Raw genomic sequence first — 19,187 nt, 5'->3', positions numbered from 1 at the left:
TTCTCCTAAAGTCTTCGACTAATCAACCATTCGTCCAGATTGTGAATAGACTAAATCAAATAAAAAAAGAAGAAGTATCCTGGAGGAAAGGCATTGTAGTCTTCAGGAAAATGACTGAAGAAAAATGGATACATAACAGTAGTATTTCAATTAGAGATACGAAAAAACACATAGTCACGTGGGGGAAACAACCCATATTAGGTTTAAAGAACACTAGAAGAGCAAAATTAAAACGTAAGAAAAAAATGTAAGTACAGATAGATCAAACAACAATATTTGAGTCGTTCTGTTATGCTTGTGATTAAGAATGGACTGATTAGTCCCTAACTTGAAGGCATTAACATTTCAGGCTAAGATGCTGTTTCTAGTATAGCAACAGGCATCTCTGGCTTAGGAACAAAATGATGATCCTAATTAATACATAATTCAGGCTTCCTTAAAAAGCCTGTTAGTTAATAGGAACTGGCATAGACATGGTTCTCAAAATATGGCAGCTCATTGGACCTTCTTCCCTGGAATTTCAGGACCAAGTTTGATTGAATGATTCATTCAGTAAACAAATAATTATTGAATGCTGCTTAATGCATCAAGAAGATAGGATCCTAACTCAAGAAGCTGAAGAAAAAAGACCAAACTAACCACACATACCTTTATGACCTCTTCCCTGTCCTTTTTTTTTTTTTTTTTTAAATCCCTACCCCTTCCCTTAATCTCTCCCTGTAACACCTCTACATGTCTCAGCTCCATATTATTCATTGGCACACAAAACTGTTCATTATTGAAATCAAATCTGTACACTTACAACTTCCGAGTGGGGATTCTCTATCTCCTAAGGTTTTTGACTGCAAGGTTTATACCTCCCTAGGGTAAGTCTTCCCCTTACAATAGAAAACAGTCTCCTGAGGTCATTTAGTAACTGAAAATGCCATAACCACCTCCTCTTTGACCACTGTTTTCTTATTAATGATGCCTCAGACCCACTTTGTATTCCAAACTATTAGTGGGATACCCAATTGCTACACCACCCTCACTTCGTAAGGGCACCTAGATCCTAATCAACCCCAATGTATCCTAATCCTGATTTACAAACAGCGACCCACCCAGAACTGCTTCCTTAAACCCTCCTCAGAATCAATCCTCCAAGGAGGAACCCAAACCTTACAGAAGATTCTTACCCCTTGTCTAGCACATTCTATGATTCCTCTGGGAGGGGAGCTCTCTGGTTTGTGCCTGGTGGTTTGAACTTAAAAAAACCTCAGCACCTCCAAGCAAATTTCAGTAATTGTTTCAAGAAGATAAAAACCAAGTGTGGGTGATTCATAGACTACTCACTTTCAGGCTGTTCTCCGACACTTTATTCCTTCATTTATTACCCTGTGGAATCAAAATTAATATTTACGTTCCTAAGCTCTAGGCACTGCAAATTCTTAATAAGAAAAAAATAAATGATATTAAAATGAGCTATTTTACTGAGGCAAAAATGTTAGCTACACTCACCTTTATATTTAAAGGAATACATGTTATTCTAACAACTTTTTTAAATGACCAGAACTGATGGGACAAAAAATTAAAATTCAACTAAGTAAATGTGAAGATCTAATTGGCTTTATTAAATGATTCATGAATCGGGCAGCATCCCACCTAACAACTACAAGAGCATTAGAAAAGTATATATAGGAAGAAGGATGGAACAAGGGAAATATTAACAAAAGGGAAGAAAGAATTATTTGGGGGCCAGGACATCTTTTGGGGGGTGCTGGAGGAAGAAGGGGAGGGTTTTTATCGTGCAGATGTCTTCTTTCCGTGGGGGTAACAATGAAGAGAGCCCATATGACAGATAACCTTACTGGGACTTGAGAAAGGAAAGAGGGTCTAAGCTGCTGCCGGAACTTGACCAGTAACCAAGGTAACACAGCAAATTCCTCACCAAGACCTTCTGTGGGACTAGCCACATATATTTTCCAATGATTCCAGTTAAAAAGATAAATGACTATAGAAGGCAGTTTTCTTTCTACATCCTAAAAATGTATCAAAAGAATTATTTGGAGAATCCTTCCCACCACTGGGGACCCCAGGTGCTTGATGACCCTACCTTATCTGTATATCCTCTCCACCTGATGTAAAGCTATTAAATCCTTAAATATATGTAACTAACTAAAACAGCTGATACATAGCTGTGTTCTTCTTTGTCCTCCTGCCTATATAAGCATCCCTGAACTCTGCTCTCAGGCTATGTCTTCAGATGGGCCCAAACGAATCTCTTTTCTTAAATCAACAAAGGTTCAAGTCCTCTTTCCTTGATATGCTTGATCAGAAAATTCCAGACTGGGTGATAAGATTATATTTCTGGGAGAGGTTGCAACTGCAATTAAATCCAGGTTGGGGTAGGCAGCAGCGAACAAGATAGGAGTAGGGAGAGGGTTGTGGGCGAGTGAGGCGAAGCTGGAGAACCCCAGAAAATGGGCCAAAAGCTTCTAATTCTTAGGTACATCCTCATAGGGAAGATGAACGCCACGTTGAGGAGGGAACAGGGAACAGGTATCTTGAAGAAAGCCGCCTTCCTAAGCCTCAGGCATCGTACTTGGGCCCAGTCAGACCAGGACTGTGTTTTCAGTGGTTTTTTAAGTAAAAATTATGTCGCTGGAGCTCCACTACCCAGTATGATAGCTATTAGCTGCTTGTGGCTCTTAAGCACTTGAAATGTGGCTAGTCTGAGCAAGTGTAATATCCATATCAGATTTTAAAGACTTAGTTTACTTTTTTCTTATGGCGAAATAATATGCTGGATATATTGGGTCAAAGAAAAGATAGCATAAGTAATCTTACCTGTTTCTAGTGTCATAATATGGCTACTAGAATATTTAAAATGACATCTAGGGCTAGCACTATATTTCTCTTGGACGGCGCTGCTTTGGAGGGTTTTAAGCTTGGGTAGTGGGACATATGAACAAATTTGGGTTTTGAAAAAATATCACTACAGTGTAGATTACCGATTCGAGAGTCGGAAGAGTGGCACAAATCGAGATCTCGCGAGACCAACGTCTCGAGATCTTGAGACCCAAAGAGTTGTTAGTGCGCATGTGTCCCGCGGTGGCTGCCGGGAAGCGCTGAATACGGGAAGTAAACATAGACGTCTTGGCTTTGCTTCTGTCCAGTTGTTTTGGGGTCCCCTGCGACAGGACTGGGTGAGGAATTACTTTGAGATCTTGGGTGGTGAGAGTAGTGAGGTAAGCGGGAGCGGGGATGGAGCTGGGGGTGGTGTGGGCGGGGTCGGGTGCAAGGAGAGGGAGGTGAAGCTAGAGAACCCCGGAAAATAGGCCGGAGGTTCTAATTCTTAAGATATACCCTCAAGGGGATGACGAACACCAGGTTGAGGAGGGAAGAGAGAACGCGCACCGAGAAAGAAGCCGCCTTCCTAAATCTCACACATGGTGGTTGTGCTTCAGCCCAGTCAGACCAGGACTGTGTCTTCAGTGATTCTCAAAGTAAAAATGTTAAGATGCCATTGGAGCGGCACTGCGCAGTATGATAGTCATTAGCTCCTTGTAGCTTTTAAGCACTTGAAATGTGACTAATCTAGCAAGTGGCACATCAGTGTCAGATTTTAAAGATAGGTTGTTTTTTTCTTATGACGAAATAATATGCTGGATATATTGGGTTAAATAAAATATTGCACAAGTAACTTTACCTGGGTTTTTTTTTTTTTTTTTTTTTTTTTTTGGTATTGTTGTAATATGCCTACTGGAATATTTAAAGTGGCACGTATTAAGTAGGAAAAAGTAACACTAAGGTGATAGCATTGAGAAGAGAATTAGATAACTAAAGGATATTCAGAAGGTGGAAATAATTTTTAATGATGGAATAGATATGCGGATTAGCTGGAACACTTAAGTAAAGGGATGAATGGTGGTGTTTTTCATTAAGAGAGGAAACTGGAAGGAGAGTAGGTTTCATAGAGAAGATCATGAGTTTGAGTTAAGAGTGTTGAGTTTGGGTGTCTGAGACCTCTTCAGTGGAGATGCTGTGAATTAAGCAATTGGAATATATGTATTGGAAGCTCGGATAAAAGGTCTGGAGTAGAGAAATAAATTGGAGCCTACAGTAGTATATTGTGACTACTAAAGCCTTGGAAATGGATGAGCTTGTCCTCTAGTGGAGTTCGGGGTGATAAAAGAGGCTGTAGGTAGGACCTAGCCTTACAGAATGCAAAATTAAGTAACTGGGCAGAAAAGGATTATCCTGCAAAGGAGACAGGAGGAGCAACGAGAGGGTTACAAGAAAAACCAGAAGGGTATAGTGTCCCATAAGCCAAGGGATAGGAATATATCAAAGAGAGAGGGAACCGAACTGAAAAGAATGTCCACTGATAACTTAGTGGTAACTCTTCAGAGGGAAGCAGAAGATGATGAAAAAGAGGTAATAAATATAACTTTTTGTTTTGTTTTAAAATATAGGTAACGAGGCATTCAGCCTTTAAGGGTAACAAACATCAGACCGTGTTTACTCATTAAGAGTTAGTGTGGTAGAGGAATTCAAAAATACATATGAGACAGCCTTATGAAACGTTAAATATGTGTGTATATCTCTCCAATTGTAAATTAGAATTGAGGGAATAACTACAACGGTAGAGACTTTTTTTTTAAAGATTTTATGTATTTACTTTTAGAGAGAGGGGAAGGGAGGGAGAAAGAGAGAAACATCAGTGTGTGAAAAATACATCAGTCTGTTGCCTCGCCCCCAACTGGGGACTTGGCCTATAACCTATGCATGTGCCCTGACCATTGTTCACAGGCCAGGGCTCATCCACTGAGCCACACCAGCGAGAGCTAGAAACTTATTTAAAGGAAAGAGAACCTTCCCTTACAGATACTATAAAAGAATAAGGAGATGTGAAACGTTATTTATAACCCATAATATGTATTATCAGGAGGTACTTCTGGTTCACTGATGAACTTGTGAAGGCCTAGTTTATACTAATATGAATTTCTTCCTTTTCATAAAGGAGGCCAGATAACAATGTCGGCTGCAGCTGTGGATACAGTTAACGCTACCCCCCTGCCGGGGTCCAAAGAAATGAGTTTGGAGGAACCAAAGAAGATGACCAGAGAGGACTGGAGAAAGAAGAAGGAGCTAGAAGAACAGAGAAAGCTGGGTAATGCTCCTGCAGAAGTTGATGAAGAAGGAAAGTAAGTAATATTTTACATGATCTGTTCATTCAGAATTCAAAGTCATGTCTACTTTATCAGTTCCTCATCCTTTGACAGGAAGCTGTCTTTACCATTTACATCATGTTTGTTTTATTATCTCAAACTCACATTTATAAGGTTTAGTAATCAAATAATATTGAAGGACTTATAACGAACAGCTATAGTCCCTTTCAACCCTTCCCATTCCCTGCCTCACTCACAAAAGTGACTAGTTATAAATCTTTGTATTTTTGAGTTTTTCCAGCTGATACCACCACGTCTAAATAATATACTTAACCCATTATTTTAATTAACTCCCAGACATTACTAGTTTACTTCTTGCTCTAATAGAAGATTTATCTCACTAAAATATATCTCTCCTCTCCCTTCAGTTATATCACTATTCTTGGTTTCTTTGTAGAAATTTTTCACTCTAATTTAAGTTACTTAATTTTTTATTGTTTTTTTTTTTTTTTAATTATATTACAGAGATATGAAGCATATCCTCTCCTACCCCCACCCCCCACTGCAATATCTCTGTTCTCAGATTCTGTTTAGGCTACCTTTAGTAATTATAATATCAATTCTTTTCAAACTTTATTCTTTAAAAAATACTTTATTTTATTACAGAGACATCAACCCTCATATCCCTCAGTATATCTCTTCAGTGCCATGGTATATTGATCCATCAAAAAGACCTACTTTAAAGCACCAGAGACCACAGCCGGAAAAACAGAAGCAGTTCAGCTCATCTGGAGAATGGTACAAGAGGGGTGTGAAAGAGGTATGTAGGCACCCTGTGTATATCCATGTGCACCTGGACATTTCATTTTAAAAACTTAATATAACAACCTTTAATACAATGCTATATAAAGTAGAAATGGATTACATAACCTTTTATCTGGTATTAAATTTCATAATATATACGACATTAGTTCCTGTATTTTACTTTATAGATTTCATTTTGCTAAAGTCCTTAAACTTTGTCATTTATAAAAGTGTAGAGTCCTGGCTGGTGTGGCTCAGTGGATTGAGCGCCAGTCTGAAACCAAAGGTCACTGGTTTGATTCCCAGTGAGGACACATGCCTGGGTTGTGGGCCAGGTCCCTATTTGGGGGCGTGCGAGAGGCAACTGATCAATGTGTCTCTCACACATCTGTGTCTCTCTCTCTCTCTTTCTCCTTCCTGTCCCCTCTCAGAAAATAAATAAATAGGATTTTTTTTTTTAATGCTGAGAGTCTGACTGGTTATTCTCTTACCAAATAAATCGTTTCAGTAGACAATCTAATGAGATCCAATGTTATTTCTGGCTTATTCGGGTAAATAAAACAGTTTTTTTGTTTTGTTTTGTTTTGTTTTTATTAATTTATAGAATTCCATAGCTACTAAGTACCGCAAAGGAGCATGTGAAAATTGTGGGGCCATGACGCACAAGAAGAAAGACTGCTTTGAGGTAAATTCACTTTTGAGGATTTTGAAATCTGTTGTCAGAGTCAACAGATTTCTTGTCAGAGAGCTTAATTCTGTTTTTCTAAAATTACCTGTTTTTAGCTACCAGTTAAATAAAAATTAATTTGAGTAAATTAATTCAGCATCATTAATTTTTTCTGCTGGAAGACTAACTGGTAATTTTATTAAGTAGACCATAAAGTCCCATAGTACGTTCACACCTGCTTTATAAAGATTATATGAAATTTTCCCCTGGGCTACAGGTACTTAGGGAAAGATTTAATGTCATTCTGTTTTCCAGAGACCTAGGCGAGTTGGAGCAAAATTTACAGGAATTAACATAGCTCCAGATGAACATCTCCAGCCTCAGCTGATGTTTGACTATGACGGGAAGAGAGATCGGTGGAACGGCTACAATCCAGAAGAACACATGAAAATTGTAGAAGAATATGCCAAAGTTGATCTGGTGAGTGAAGTTCCTGCTTTCCTAGTATTGTAAAAGAATGTACAGTTTGCTCTATCTCTAATTTAGCAACTCCTTTGTTTTTTGGGTTTTTCTTTTCTTTTTTTTTTTTTTTTTTTTTTGACTACTCTAAGTCTTTATTATAGTACATGGGCTGGGACTGATGGGATGGGGTGGAAGTGGGAAATCATTGCCTTGATTAGCATCGGATGCCCATCCCGATAGCCATGAATGTGCCAAAGGTGCCGCCACTCTGCATCATGGTTTTCTCGATGCCGCCCATCAGCTCCCGACCCCGCATTTCAATCCTGAGACAAGAAAAGGTGCCGAAGAGCGCCCCAGCCACCATGCCTACTGCGGAACCCAGCAAAAAGCCCATCTTCACGTGGTCGAAGCAACTTGGCTGGGACTGTCCATAGGGACCCACGGCCCCTGGCATCTCGCTTACGGCCTCAGTAGCTCAGCTCTATATCTAGCAATTCTATTTTCTGAGTCTTCAAGCAGTTTAAAAATAATGGCATTTTTATGTAAGCTTGATTGAATAGTGAGCATCAACTGTGCTAGCCCTGTTTGGCAGCAATTTCTTTTTATTTGATTTTTGGTTGTCCTTTACTTCTGACTTAGGTTGCAGAAAGTACTGGAAGCCTGAGAACAGATTAGTGTCTGAAAGCTTTCAGCTTTTTGAGGTTATAAAATTGGCTCTCAGGCTGCCTCTTGTGCATGGGCCTGTTTTACAGGTGTCTCAGCGCCTGAGGGTGGCAGAAGGGGAGTAGGATAACTTGTTTCAGAAACTTGAGTTTTACTTTAATTCAACCTCCATTTCTTTCTGTTATCTCTTCACCTACTCACCTCCATTCTTTAAAAATCATAGTCACACTGCCTTTTTATTTTTCTAAGGGGGCATTAACATTTGAAAATCATGGGACTTCGCATAATGTAAATTTTATCTTTTCTTGAACAGTGAAATATGTGGGCATACTGGGCCTGCCTGGCGAGGAGTCAGTCATCTGGAGTCAGGGGGTGCCTGCCCCTTTTGGAGAGCGCTGCTCTCTGCAGTTTACCGCAGGTGCTGTCTGGCTCAGTTTCCGTTCGTGTCCGGCTCAAACAGTTTGTAACTGCTCTTGCTTAGAGAGCCATAGCTCTAGATCTCCAGGAAATCGCGAAGAGATGACCTTGTCCACTGACCTTTTCTGAAAAACTTAGTCCTTTTAAATGTATTACAAAAATTAAATGTTCATTTGAATGCTGTAAGTAAATTGCAAATGTTTTATTTATTTATTTATTTATTTTCGTTAGGCAAAACGAACACTGAAAGCCCAGAAACTCCAAGAAGAATTAGCCTCAGGAAAATTAGTGGAACAGGCTGTAAGTAATAAAAATGATCAATAAAAATTTTCCTATCTTAGTAAATAAAAAAATGAAAATTGAAACAAGAATTTATTTTATATATCTTCTGCTATTGAGGGAGAAGAGTAAATCTGACACTTTTATAGCATTCGGGGAAATATTAATTGATGTAATCATTTTGGAAAGAATATTGCCATAAAATTTTTGTATACCTTTTCTGGAATTAAATTAGCAGATTCTCCATCCTAAAGAATTTTCTAGTATTTGGAAAAATCGTTATACACCAAGATATTTGTCATAGCACATTTTTCAATAGCAAGAAATTGAAATGGCTTCAATTTCTGGGAATAGGGAATTGGTGAAGTAAGCTACCCTGCATCGGTATGATAGAATGTTGCATAACTTTATAATGACTTTACCAAGGCCTTGTAATAACACTGGATAACTCATGTTTTAATGACACATGAAAAAATACGGTAATATTATTGCATAGGAAAAAACACCAGAATACCAGTTCTCATTTAATGTAGTTATTGAATTTTTCTATATATTCTGTTTTTGTTTTTGTTATAGTATTTTTCATAATGAACATATGATAATTTTATAGCCGGGCAAAAAAGTCTCATAGTTAAAGAAAGATATACTTCAGCCTATTTGTTTCTTCTTTTATTCATGTCAATTTAATAGTTAACATATTGTGCCTATTAGAGTTGTAAACATTTATTTTTTTAATGTCTGACATAAATAGTAAGCATTTGATGCTTAAATTCCTAAATGGGACTTTTAAGAAGTATGAATTACAAACAGAACTAAATAATTACTAATCACCAAGTAAGCGGTCACTGACTGAGGCCACCCCTCAGGCAGGTTCATAGCACAAGCTAATAAATAGATGTTAAAATCCAGCTTTGCCCCCTGGCCAGGTGCTCCTAGAAAAATTAATTTACCTCTCTGGGCCTCAGTTTATCATCCCTAAAGTATGCTACCCTCTAGAGGGCTTAGCATACATATCACATAGTAAACACTTGATAATTAGTAGCTATTATGATTATTATTAATTATTACCAACTTTGGAAAAAGAAAAATGGCCTGTTTCTTTTGATCTAATATCTTCTCTGTTATAAAAGTAGTATAATTTATTTTTCCAATAAGCATCCTTGAATGCATATAGAGAGCACTGATAATTTTTGCCCCCTTGGAAAGTTGGATATTAAGATTCACCACATATTGTAGAGCAGTCTCTGTTACAGAGATTTAGCTGTCTGTACAGGAATACAAATGTCCTTTGTTGAACCAGCAACTTGTGGAAACTCCAAAAAACTGTTTAATATTTCTGATTTTGACAGTAATACATGTTTAGTGAAATAAAGACTTAAAAGTTATAAAGAAGAAATATCCTCTTTGTTAATTACTAACGTTTTGAAGTAGGTCTTTGTAGGTTCCACTCCATACCCCCCCACATATATCTGTATATGTCTAATTGTAGTAACAGCATGCTTTTTGTGTGGGTTTATTTTTACATACTCATGTATCACCTGCTCCTTCAATCAAACAATATGTAGTGCAGTGACGACTTTTCTGTGTCATTAAATATAGACATATTTACTTTTATATAAACTCACATAGTTCAAAGCTCAAAACAACTTAAGATGTACAGCAAAAAGTCTCACCTGTCTCCATCCACTGTACCTCTCAACCTCATCCCCGCATCACCTTTTATATTTTTCTTGTGGATGCTTTCAGAGTTCCTAATGTAAATACAAACAAAGAGAAACATATAATGAATTCTTCCCTTTCCTTCACCTTTTCTTTTTGAGATTTTATTTATTTTTTAGACAGAAGAGAATGGAGGGAAGATGAGAGGAAGAAAAATATCAATTGGTTGCCTTTCACATGCCCCCACTTGGGGAGCTGGCCCGCAACCCAGACATGTGCCCTGACTGGGAATCAAACCGGCAACCTTTCGGTTCTCAAGCCAGCACTCAACCCACTGAGCCACACCAGCCAGGGCCCTCCCTTTTCTTAAACAAAAAATGTAGCAAATTATACATATTTTTCTGCATCTTGTATTAGAATACCTTTTAATGGTTGTTAGCATTCATTGAGTCCAGTAATTTATGTAACCAATCATCTATTGTTAATTTGATTTTTTCCAAATTTGTAATATTTTGTATGATATTGCAAGTCACATTCTCCTACATAACCTCTTTATACAATTGACATACTATTTCCTTATGACAAAGTCCTAAAGTGTAATTGTTGAAGTAGCGAATATGTTTAGTTAAAATTTTGGCCCTTACCAGTGTGGCTCAGTTGGTTGGACATCCTGCAAAGGGAAAGGCTGCCAGTTTGATTCCCAGTTGGGGCTCGTGCCTGGGTTGCCGGTTTGGTCCCCTGTCAGGGTGCAACCATTATTTCTCTCTCTCATCAATATATTTTTCCCTTTCTTTCGCCCTCTCTTCCTCTCAAATAAATAAATAAAATCTTGTTTTTTTAAGTAAATAAATAAGATTTTGATGACCTATCACTTAGCTTCCATTCAGAAAGGCTCTACAAACCTATGCTTTCACCATTATGCTACATATATATTCACATGCATTTCTGTGTTCCCCCACTAATGCTATAAGCTATTCCTTTTAATCTTTGAATGCTTTTAAATGGATGTGTTGAAATACTGACTATTTTGCTATGGGTGTTTTATGGAATTAGAGAAAATCCTGGCCAGTTGCTAATGAAGAAAGTGTTTCTGTGACAAGGATTTCAGACTCTCCTTAAATCACAATATGGTGTTACTTGAGTCGATTTCTTCATGGCCTAAATTTTACAGAGGCTCTTTTGGCTTTAAAGATACTTATTACATGATCCTGGTAGCATTTTCTTTTTGGACTTGATAGAAAACTAGTGAGCATTAATGAAAATAGTATGTCTAAGATTAACACATATGAATTGACTATTTATTGGGTACCTTACTCATTTTAATCTTTCTAGTCCCTTTGTGTGATTTTAACTTTATATCAGTGAAAATTCTCTAGAAATTTTCTGGCTTCTAATAAAATTAACTTCATAGTTACATACTTGTATTCAAAACTTATGTGCTCATTACAAGTGAGAAATATGAGCATTTGTTCAGTTAGATTTGTTACATTATATTAACTGTTTTTAAAGTGTTAAATGATCAGTAGATTTAGTAGAATAAAATAACAAACTTTTTCCTTTTGTCATGATGCAGAATTCTCCAAAACACCAATGGGGAGAAGAGGAACCAAATTCTCAGACGGTAATGAATATTTGCCCTATCTGGGTATACTTTAAACTTCTCAATTTCTGATGACTAATATAATAATATAATTATAACCAATTATATTAATACATAACTAATAATAGCTTTAAGGAACACAAGTGAATAAGGGTATGGTTAAAGGGAAATGAAAGGAAAACTAAAAGCTATTCTGCTTTTCTTACTATTTTTTTTCTTTTCCCTCTTTTCAGGAAAAAGATCATAATAGTGAAGATGAGGATGAAGATAAATATGCAGACGATATTGACATGCCTGGACAAAACTTTGACTCCAAGAGACGGATTACTGTTCGGAATCTTAGGATTCGTGAAGATATTGCGAAAGTAAGCTTGGCCAACTTGACACATTTAAAAAATATTTGTCTTTCCAGCGTAAATTTTACCTACTCTTACAATATCTAGGCATTATATAAGTAATGTAGTCAGTGCTTCCAAAATTAGGTACCATTCTGGTTTTTTCTCTTCATCTGTGCCCCAGAATGCATTCACACATAGAACTGATTGTGATCAACTTCTAGTCTGCTGCAATTTTTTTGTTGGAAGTAAACATTAATAGTCTTTAAACATTTTTCTGTTCTAGTATTTGCGGAATTTAGATCCAAATTCTGCTTACTATGATCCCAAAACTAGAGCGATGAGAGAGAATCCCTATGCCAATGCAGGGAAGAATCCAGATGAGTAAGTACCGAGTTAAACGTACAGAGTTCAAGATGGGAGGTGGGGTACTTTTAATTGTAAAATTGAATCTGCATTAAAAAGAATATTATCTATGGTTGGGTCAGAAAAGAATTAACTCTCCTTAAATCAATCTCTAACAACTTTTTTTTTCACTTTATGTTTACAGAGTGAGCTATGCGGGAGATAACTTTGTTAGATACACAGGTGATACCATTTCAATGGCTCAGACACAGTGTAAGTGTTTGCTCTATTGTCAAGGCATTTTATACCAGCTCATGAGAAATTGGGGGGAATTTTAGAACACCATGGAGCTGACAACTTATTAAGGTGTTTTGAATTGCCCTAGTGTTTGCATGGGAAGCCTATGACAAGGGCTCTGAAGTGCATCTGCAGGCCGATCCTACCAAACTAGAACTGCTGTATAAGTCCTTCAAAGTAAAAAAAGAAGACTTCAAAGAACAGCAGAAAGAAAGCATCCTGGAAAAGGTAATTTTGACAAAAATGCTAAAGAACATTTCTTAAAGAGAAATTACCAGTTAATTAGCATTTGATCTACACTTGAAATACTGTGCAAAGAGAATCCCTTCTAGTCCATTAGGAATAGTCCTTTCTTTCCATTGACTTAATCATTTGGCAAACAGCATTAGTAGAGCTGTATCCCTGAGCTTTGGTAGCAAAAAGATCACCCCAAAACTTTGTAACTTAAAATGCACACTTCTTTTTTCTCTTTCTATATGTCAGCTGGGTCTCCTAGTCTGGGCCTGTTCATCTGAGACTGGATGGTCTAGGATGGCCTCCCTCTGGTCTCTTTAACAGTTAGCAGGGAGGTCATCCTAAGGGAGCCTTATTTGGAACAGCTCATCTCTGCCCCTCCTGGGCCATCATTCTGAGTAGACTAGTCCAGCTTCTTTCCATGGCATTCTCAGGATACCAGAGGCTAGTAACAGTGTGTGCCCTGGTGTGCAAGTGCTCCAGGCCTTTGTGTGCATCACATGTGTACGTTTCCCATAGGCCACAACAAGTAATATGGCCAAGCCCAACTCAAGGAATGGAGAAACAGACTCTCTCTCTTCAGGGAAGCAGCCTTAAAGTCATGGCAAATGGATGTGTACAGGATAAGAGGAACGTGTGGCCACATTCAACCGATAAATAGCAACTGAGACATCTTGTTGTCTATGAAAATTTGGTGGCTTTTTTTTTTTCACTGTGTTTTGTATAATAAGGCCCTTAAAGAATGTTCCTTTAATCTTTGTGATTGGAAATAAACCCTTCAGTAAAGAGTTGAATGCAAATCTTTATTGTAAAATGTATTTAATAATGTTCAATGTCCTTTTAGTATGGAGGCCAAGAACATTTGGATGCCCCTCCAGCTGAATTGCTTTTAGCTCAGACAGAAGACTATGTGGAGTATTCAAGGCACGGGACAGTCATTAAAGGCCAGGAGCGGGCTGTTGCCTGCTCTAAGTATGAGGAAGATGTGAAGATCCACAACCACACGGTAGGTGTTAAACCAGAACCATTTTGTCCTTGTTAGCATTTTGCTCTGGGTTGTAGCTTTATATTACAACTTCATTATTTAATCATTGCTGTGCTTTTCTATTTTTTACATTTTAAGTTTGTTTTGTGAATTTTCAAAAAAGAATAGAAAAAATATAAAAGAATACTATTCTGTCCACCCATATACCCACCACTAGATTCAGAATTTTTTTACATGTTGCCATATATGCTTTGATTGAAACATTTGGAAATTACAGATATTATAACATTTCACCCATAAAAATTATAACATGTATATCTAACCTCTTGGCCTTATTCACATTTTTCAAAATACATTTAAATAGCTCTCTGGAGGGTTGTTTGTTTGTTTTTGAGTCAGAATCCAATCAAAGTTTATTTTGATTGTTATTTGATTGTTATGTCCTTTTTTTCTAGAGTGTATCTCTTTTTTTTTATGACAGTGACTATTTAACAGATCAGGCCAGTTATCTTGTAAACTGTCTCATATTCTAGTTGACTGGTTTCTAGTGATATTACATAACTTTTCCTCTATGCTCTGTACTTCCTATAAACAGGAATTCACATTTAAAGGCCTTATTAGGTATGTTAACTGTTTTGACAAGAACACTTCACAGGTGATATAGAATGCTTCATGCTGCATCACATCATAAAGCATATAATGTCACTTGCTGTGTTCTTAAAGCACCCAAACTACAATTGTCTCTCTAAGGTAGGTTAAAAATTTAACCACCTGTAGGGGCCAGGCCAGTAAACATACGTGAGTGAAGTGAACAGCAAAGAACACAAACTCTACCTAACAGGAGCATTCACTGTTCATCACAGCCAATTCTTGCCCAGCAGGAATATGGGCCCAGAATTTCCTAGTCCTTAATTTTTCAAGAGAAGTCACATATACTAAACTTTAAATATGTTTTGGGAAGAATATAAAACCACTGTATTGTAATGCTTGCTTCTCACACTTGAGGTCACTCCAATCTTTGCTTGTTAGCTAGCCCTGGAATCCTTATAATTTTCCTCCCATGTTTTCTTTAAAAGGGATGTATTTTATACTTCTATCAACAGTATATAAGAGTCCCTAGTTCAGGTTCCTTTTTTTTTTTTTTTTTTTCAAAGGATGTGTTTTTTTCATTTTTGTTTTTTAAGATTTTAATTTATTTTTATAGAGAGGGGAAGAGAGGGAGAAAGATTGAGAGAAACATTGATGTATGATAGCTATATCAATCAGTTGCCTCTTGCACGCTCCCAGCTGGGGACCTGGCCCACAACCCAGGCATGTGCCCTGACCGGGAATAGAACCAGCAATTTTTTGGTTTGCAGGCTGGCGCTCAATCCACTGAACCACACCAGCCAGGGCTCAGGTTTCAGTTTAAGTAACATCTCTTTCCCTCTTTTTCGCTCTTTGCAGCATATCTGGGGATCTTACTGGAAAGAAGGCCGATGGGGATACAAATGCTGTCACTCTTTTGTCAAGTTTTCCTACTGTACTGGAGAAGTTGGGAAAGAGATTGTTGTAAGTAATTGTCCTCCAGTTCTTAGAGCTGTAAAACAGCCAAAGCTCTGAAGTCAAATTCTGTGTGACATACATCCGCATGCTTCAGATTTTAACTTTTTCTTGCATAATTGATAACTATGATATTCAAGTCCAATTATATATATTTTCCCACAGAATTCAGAGGAATGTATTGCAGATGATGTAACTGGAGAAGAATCCGTGAAAAAACCCCAAACACTCATGGAGGTAAGTCCTGAATTTTTAAGTCCCTGAGGAAGGACTTCAAAACTTGCACTAAAGCTTTATTTTTGCTTAATAACACTATATTTTACCCTTCCCTGTCAGATGCATCAGGAAAAACTAAAAGAGGAAAAAAAGAAGAAAAAGAAGAAGAAGAAGAAGCATCGAAAGAGTAGTTCAGATAGTGATGACGAAGAGAAGAAACATGAAAAACTGAAAAAGGTACTTTGTGAAGTCTAGGTAGTAAAAGTGACTGTGGTACTCTGTATTGGTAAGGGACCTTAGGCATGAAATTATCTAGTCCTGTGTCCAAGTTCCTTTTACAAATGAAGACACAAGTTCCCATTCTGGGTCATTTGCTCACGTCACCTGTGTCAGGCTAGAATGCGAGTGGAGATTTTGTGTGTCTTGCTTTGCCTGCTGCTTTGAATATTTGTTAAACAGCACTAATGTACAGATGAAATGTGCTTTGTAAAGGTATAATTTTAGTTATTGACTGTTTCCCAGAAGGAATTGCCTTCTACCTCCATACTCTATTTAAAGTTTCAAGTCCTCGGGAAAATTCAGAATTACGGTCTCCACTGGAAGCATCACTTGTGGGCTTCTGTCAATAAAATGAATGTCATTCAGTTTTTGCTATTAAGTAAAAGAAAAAATTTTTAATTAAAAACCCTTTATTTTACTAGAGCAGTTTTAAGTCCAAGTGAAATTGAGAGAAAGGTACAGCTGTAGCTTCCCACCTTATCAACATCCCCCACCAGAGCAACACATTGTTAAAACTGATGAACCTGCACTGATGCGTCATAATCACCCAACACCTAATTCACTCTTTTTAAATTTTTATTTTATTTATTGGGGTGACATTGGTTAATAAAATCATATAGGTTTCAAGTATATTATTCTGTAATACATCATCTGTATATTGTATTGCGTGTTCACTGTTCAAAGTCAAGTCTCATTTTGTCACCATTTATCCTCCCTTTACCCTCTTAAGTAAAAATTATTTAACATTGAAAATATGGTAGAATGTTTTGGGCTCTATGACAATAATCATATTAGCCAAATAGTGATTAGTTGCAGCTTGATAGTGGAAGGGCTGACTCCCAAGTTCTTTCAGGTAATCTAGGTTTTGTGATGTAGCAATTCATATTCAGTGGAGTCTTTTGGTGTTCTGCCACTTTGGAACAAAAGAGGACTGATGTAGAGCCATGGCACTCAAGTTTTCCCTCTCCCTGTAGGCACTGAATGCAGAGGAGGCCCGCCTTCTTCATGTCAAGGAGCTCATGCAGGTTGATGAGAGGAAGCGGCCTTACAATAGCATTTATGAAGCTCGGGAACCCACCGAGGAGGAAATGGAGGCCTATAGAATGAAGCGTCAGAGGCCAGATGACCCCATGGCCTCCTTCCTTGGACAGTAGCAACTCATCGCAGACGGTCATCACGATAAACACAGCTGATACATTCTTCTCAGCTTCCTGCCGATGGTTGCAGAGGGAAAAGTCAGTGTCTGCTCATCTTGCCACCCAACTTTAATAAAGCTTCCCGAGGTCTTATAGTAAATTTCTTTCTTTCCACACTGAAGAAACAAGAGAAACAAAGAGGTGGTGCTTCAAGTGCAGATTAAGATTTTATTTCCAATTTTATGTTATGATAGAGAAAGAGGCCCTGGTTTGCTTGTGCGCACACTTGCTCTCACGCTCGCGTGCTCTCTCTCAAGACTACCTTCCACCCAACTGTTAAGTCTTAAACTTCATTTCTTCTATTTTTGTGGCACTTTATCTAGTGTTTGCACACATTTTAAAGGTAAATTAATTACTCTTTCTCAAAACTAGGGATTCATGTTTTTAGTTTTTATTTTTACTCTTTTTAATCCTCACCTTGAAGATATGTTTATTGATTTGAGAGAGAGAGAGAGATCGATTGAGATGATTGGTTGCCTCCCGTATGTACACACCCCAATGGGAACCCGCAGCCTAGGTATGTGCGTATGTGCCCTGACTGGAAATTGAACCTGAAACCTTTTGGTGTTCGGTTGACACTCCAACCAGCTGAGCCACCCAGCCAGGGCTGGACTTCAATTTTTAAAATTAGTAGTAACTATAATTGTAGCTATTTTATAGTTATTTGTTGCCCTCTAAGGTTTTCCTGGTCTGCAGCTAAAATAATTCAGTCTGAAAGAAAATTTGTAGAAGATGTGAATAACCTCATCCTCTGTGGTAATAATTCTGTTTTTCACTTGTTTATACAGTTTTGATTTTTAATATTTCCTTGTGTCTTATACCCAGAACTCAACGTGTTAGCTTTTGGATGGGAAAAGAACTATTTTTTTCATTCTTGAATCAGAGTTGTTACCAATCAGTACTAGGTCTTTTACCATTCTGGTCATGAGCCTTTAGACACAGAAATCCTTTCCTTTATCATAGAGGGTATAGTTTGTGATACTACTTTTTTTGTTTTAATTGTGATTGCCTTTATGTAACAATCATGAGTATTAAATTTGACTTTAAAGGCTTATAGAATTCCCTTGTATATAATCTTTGTATCCAGCAGGTGTCACTTTGTAAAATTTGCAAAGTTACTAGTAGCTTGTAGGGCTACTAGTAACTCATATTGCCATGATCCTCAGGCCTCTTCTAAGGACATTGCAAAAATAATACTGATAATGAGAGCAGGCCCATGAAAACTAACGAGTTTCAAACCTCTGACATGAGGACATTGACCTTCAATAGCTCATTGGATTTTCTGAGCTACCAAGATCCAGTAAGATACTGCATTAAGTTAGTATCTCAGAAGTAATTCTGGTGCTCACTTCGGCAGCACGCGTATAGAAATAATTCTGGTAGGAGAGAAACTGAATCATATTGTCAAGTACTGTGGATATCAACATGGATTCAGACTGATACGAAAGAAAATAGCAATGCTAATAGATTAATTCTTATCCACTTTAAGTATGTCAAATTTTGTTTTCATTTTTCTACTTTAACATAGGATAGTTCATAAATTCTGAAAATGGTGTTTATTTTGTATCTTATTTATCTTTTGTTAATAAAGATATATAATTGAGAATATTAAGTATGTATGAAATGGTTTGTAGCATTATTTCAAGTATGTGATAGAAAAGTGGTTACTTGATAGGGCTCTGAGGGAGCCTGGCTTAGTTTCTCTGAGTTTGAAGCAGAAATTTTCAGGGTCCTTTATCTCAAAAAATGTGTAACCTGTCCTTTCTGGGCCTCTGTTCTCTCTCCTGCAAAACCCAATTTACTCAGATTTTAGGGAGAATTTTGTAATATCTGAAGTCATATCTTCTGTTTCAGTTAGGAAGGAAGGTAATACCCAGAACATTTCTCAAGATAGGTGCCTTGATTTTTATCTCAGTAATAGCTGCCTTCTGAGTGCTGGAACTATGTGCTGTAATTTCCATATGTAACTTACCTCCTCAGAAGAACTGCGTGGGGTAATGGGTGGTATCCCTACTTGACAACAAACATTGGGCTCAATGACTCCGAGTAGTTTGCTC

General features: G+C 37.4%; 1 protein-coding gene and 1 pseudogene across 1 annotated transcript; one reads left to right on the top strand and one right to left on the bottom strand.

Moving 5' to 3' along the window:
- The first annotated feature begins 3,087 nt into the window (after window positions 1-3,087).
- Window positions 3,088-18,622, top strand: SLU7 (spliceosome associated SLU7). The gene is made up of 16 exons (XM_090288521.1): window positions 3,088-3,185; window positions 5,003-5,186; window positions 5,817-5,970; window positions 6,559-6,639; window positions 6,937-7,101; window positions 8,395-8,463; window positions 11,675-11,722; window positions 11,935-12,066; window positions 12,323-12,420; window positions 12,587-12,654; window positions 12,767-12,906; window positions 13,757-13,918; window positions 15,344-15,448; window positions 15,605-15,676; window positions 15,776-15,892; window positions 16,909-18,622. Exons 2-16 carry the CDS (start codon window positions 5,017-5,019, stop codon window positions 17,086-17,088), a joined length of 1,761 nt encoding a protein of 586 aa, XP_090144647.1. The 5' UTR covers window positions 3,088-3,185; window positions 5,003-5,016; the 3' UTR covers window positions 17,089-18,622.
- On the bottom strand, window positions 7,258-7,537 carry LOC150000955 (reactive oxygen species modulator 1 pseudogene; annotated as a pseudogene).
- Window positions 18,623-19,187: the final 565 nt, after the last annotated feature.

This window comes from Furipterus horrens, unplaced genomic scaffold (assembly GCF_987537825.1).
Source record: "Furipterus horrens unplaced genomic scaffold, mFurHor1.1.pri manual_scaffold_10, whole genome shotgun sequence".
In the NCBI taxonomy this organism is placed as follows: domain Eukaryota; kingdom Metazoa; phylum Chordata; class Mammalia; order Chiroptera; family Furipteridae; genus Furipterus; species Furipterus horrens.
Note: the sequence above shows the minus strand (reverse complement) of the source record. Positions and strands in the feature narration are given on the sequence as shown.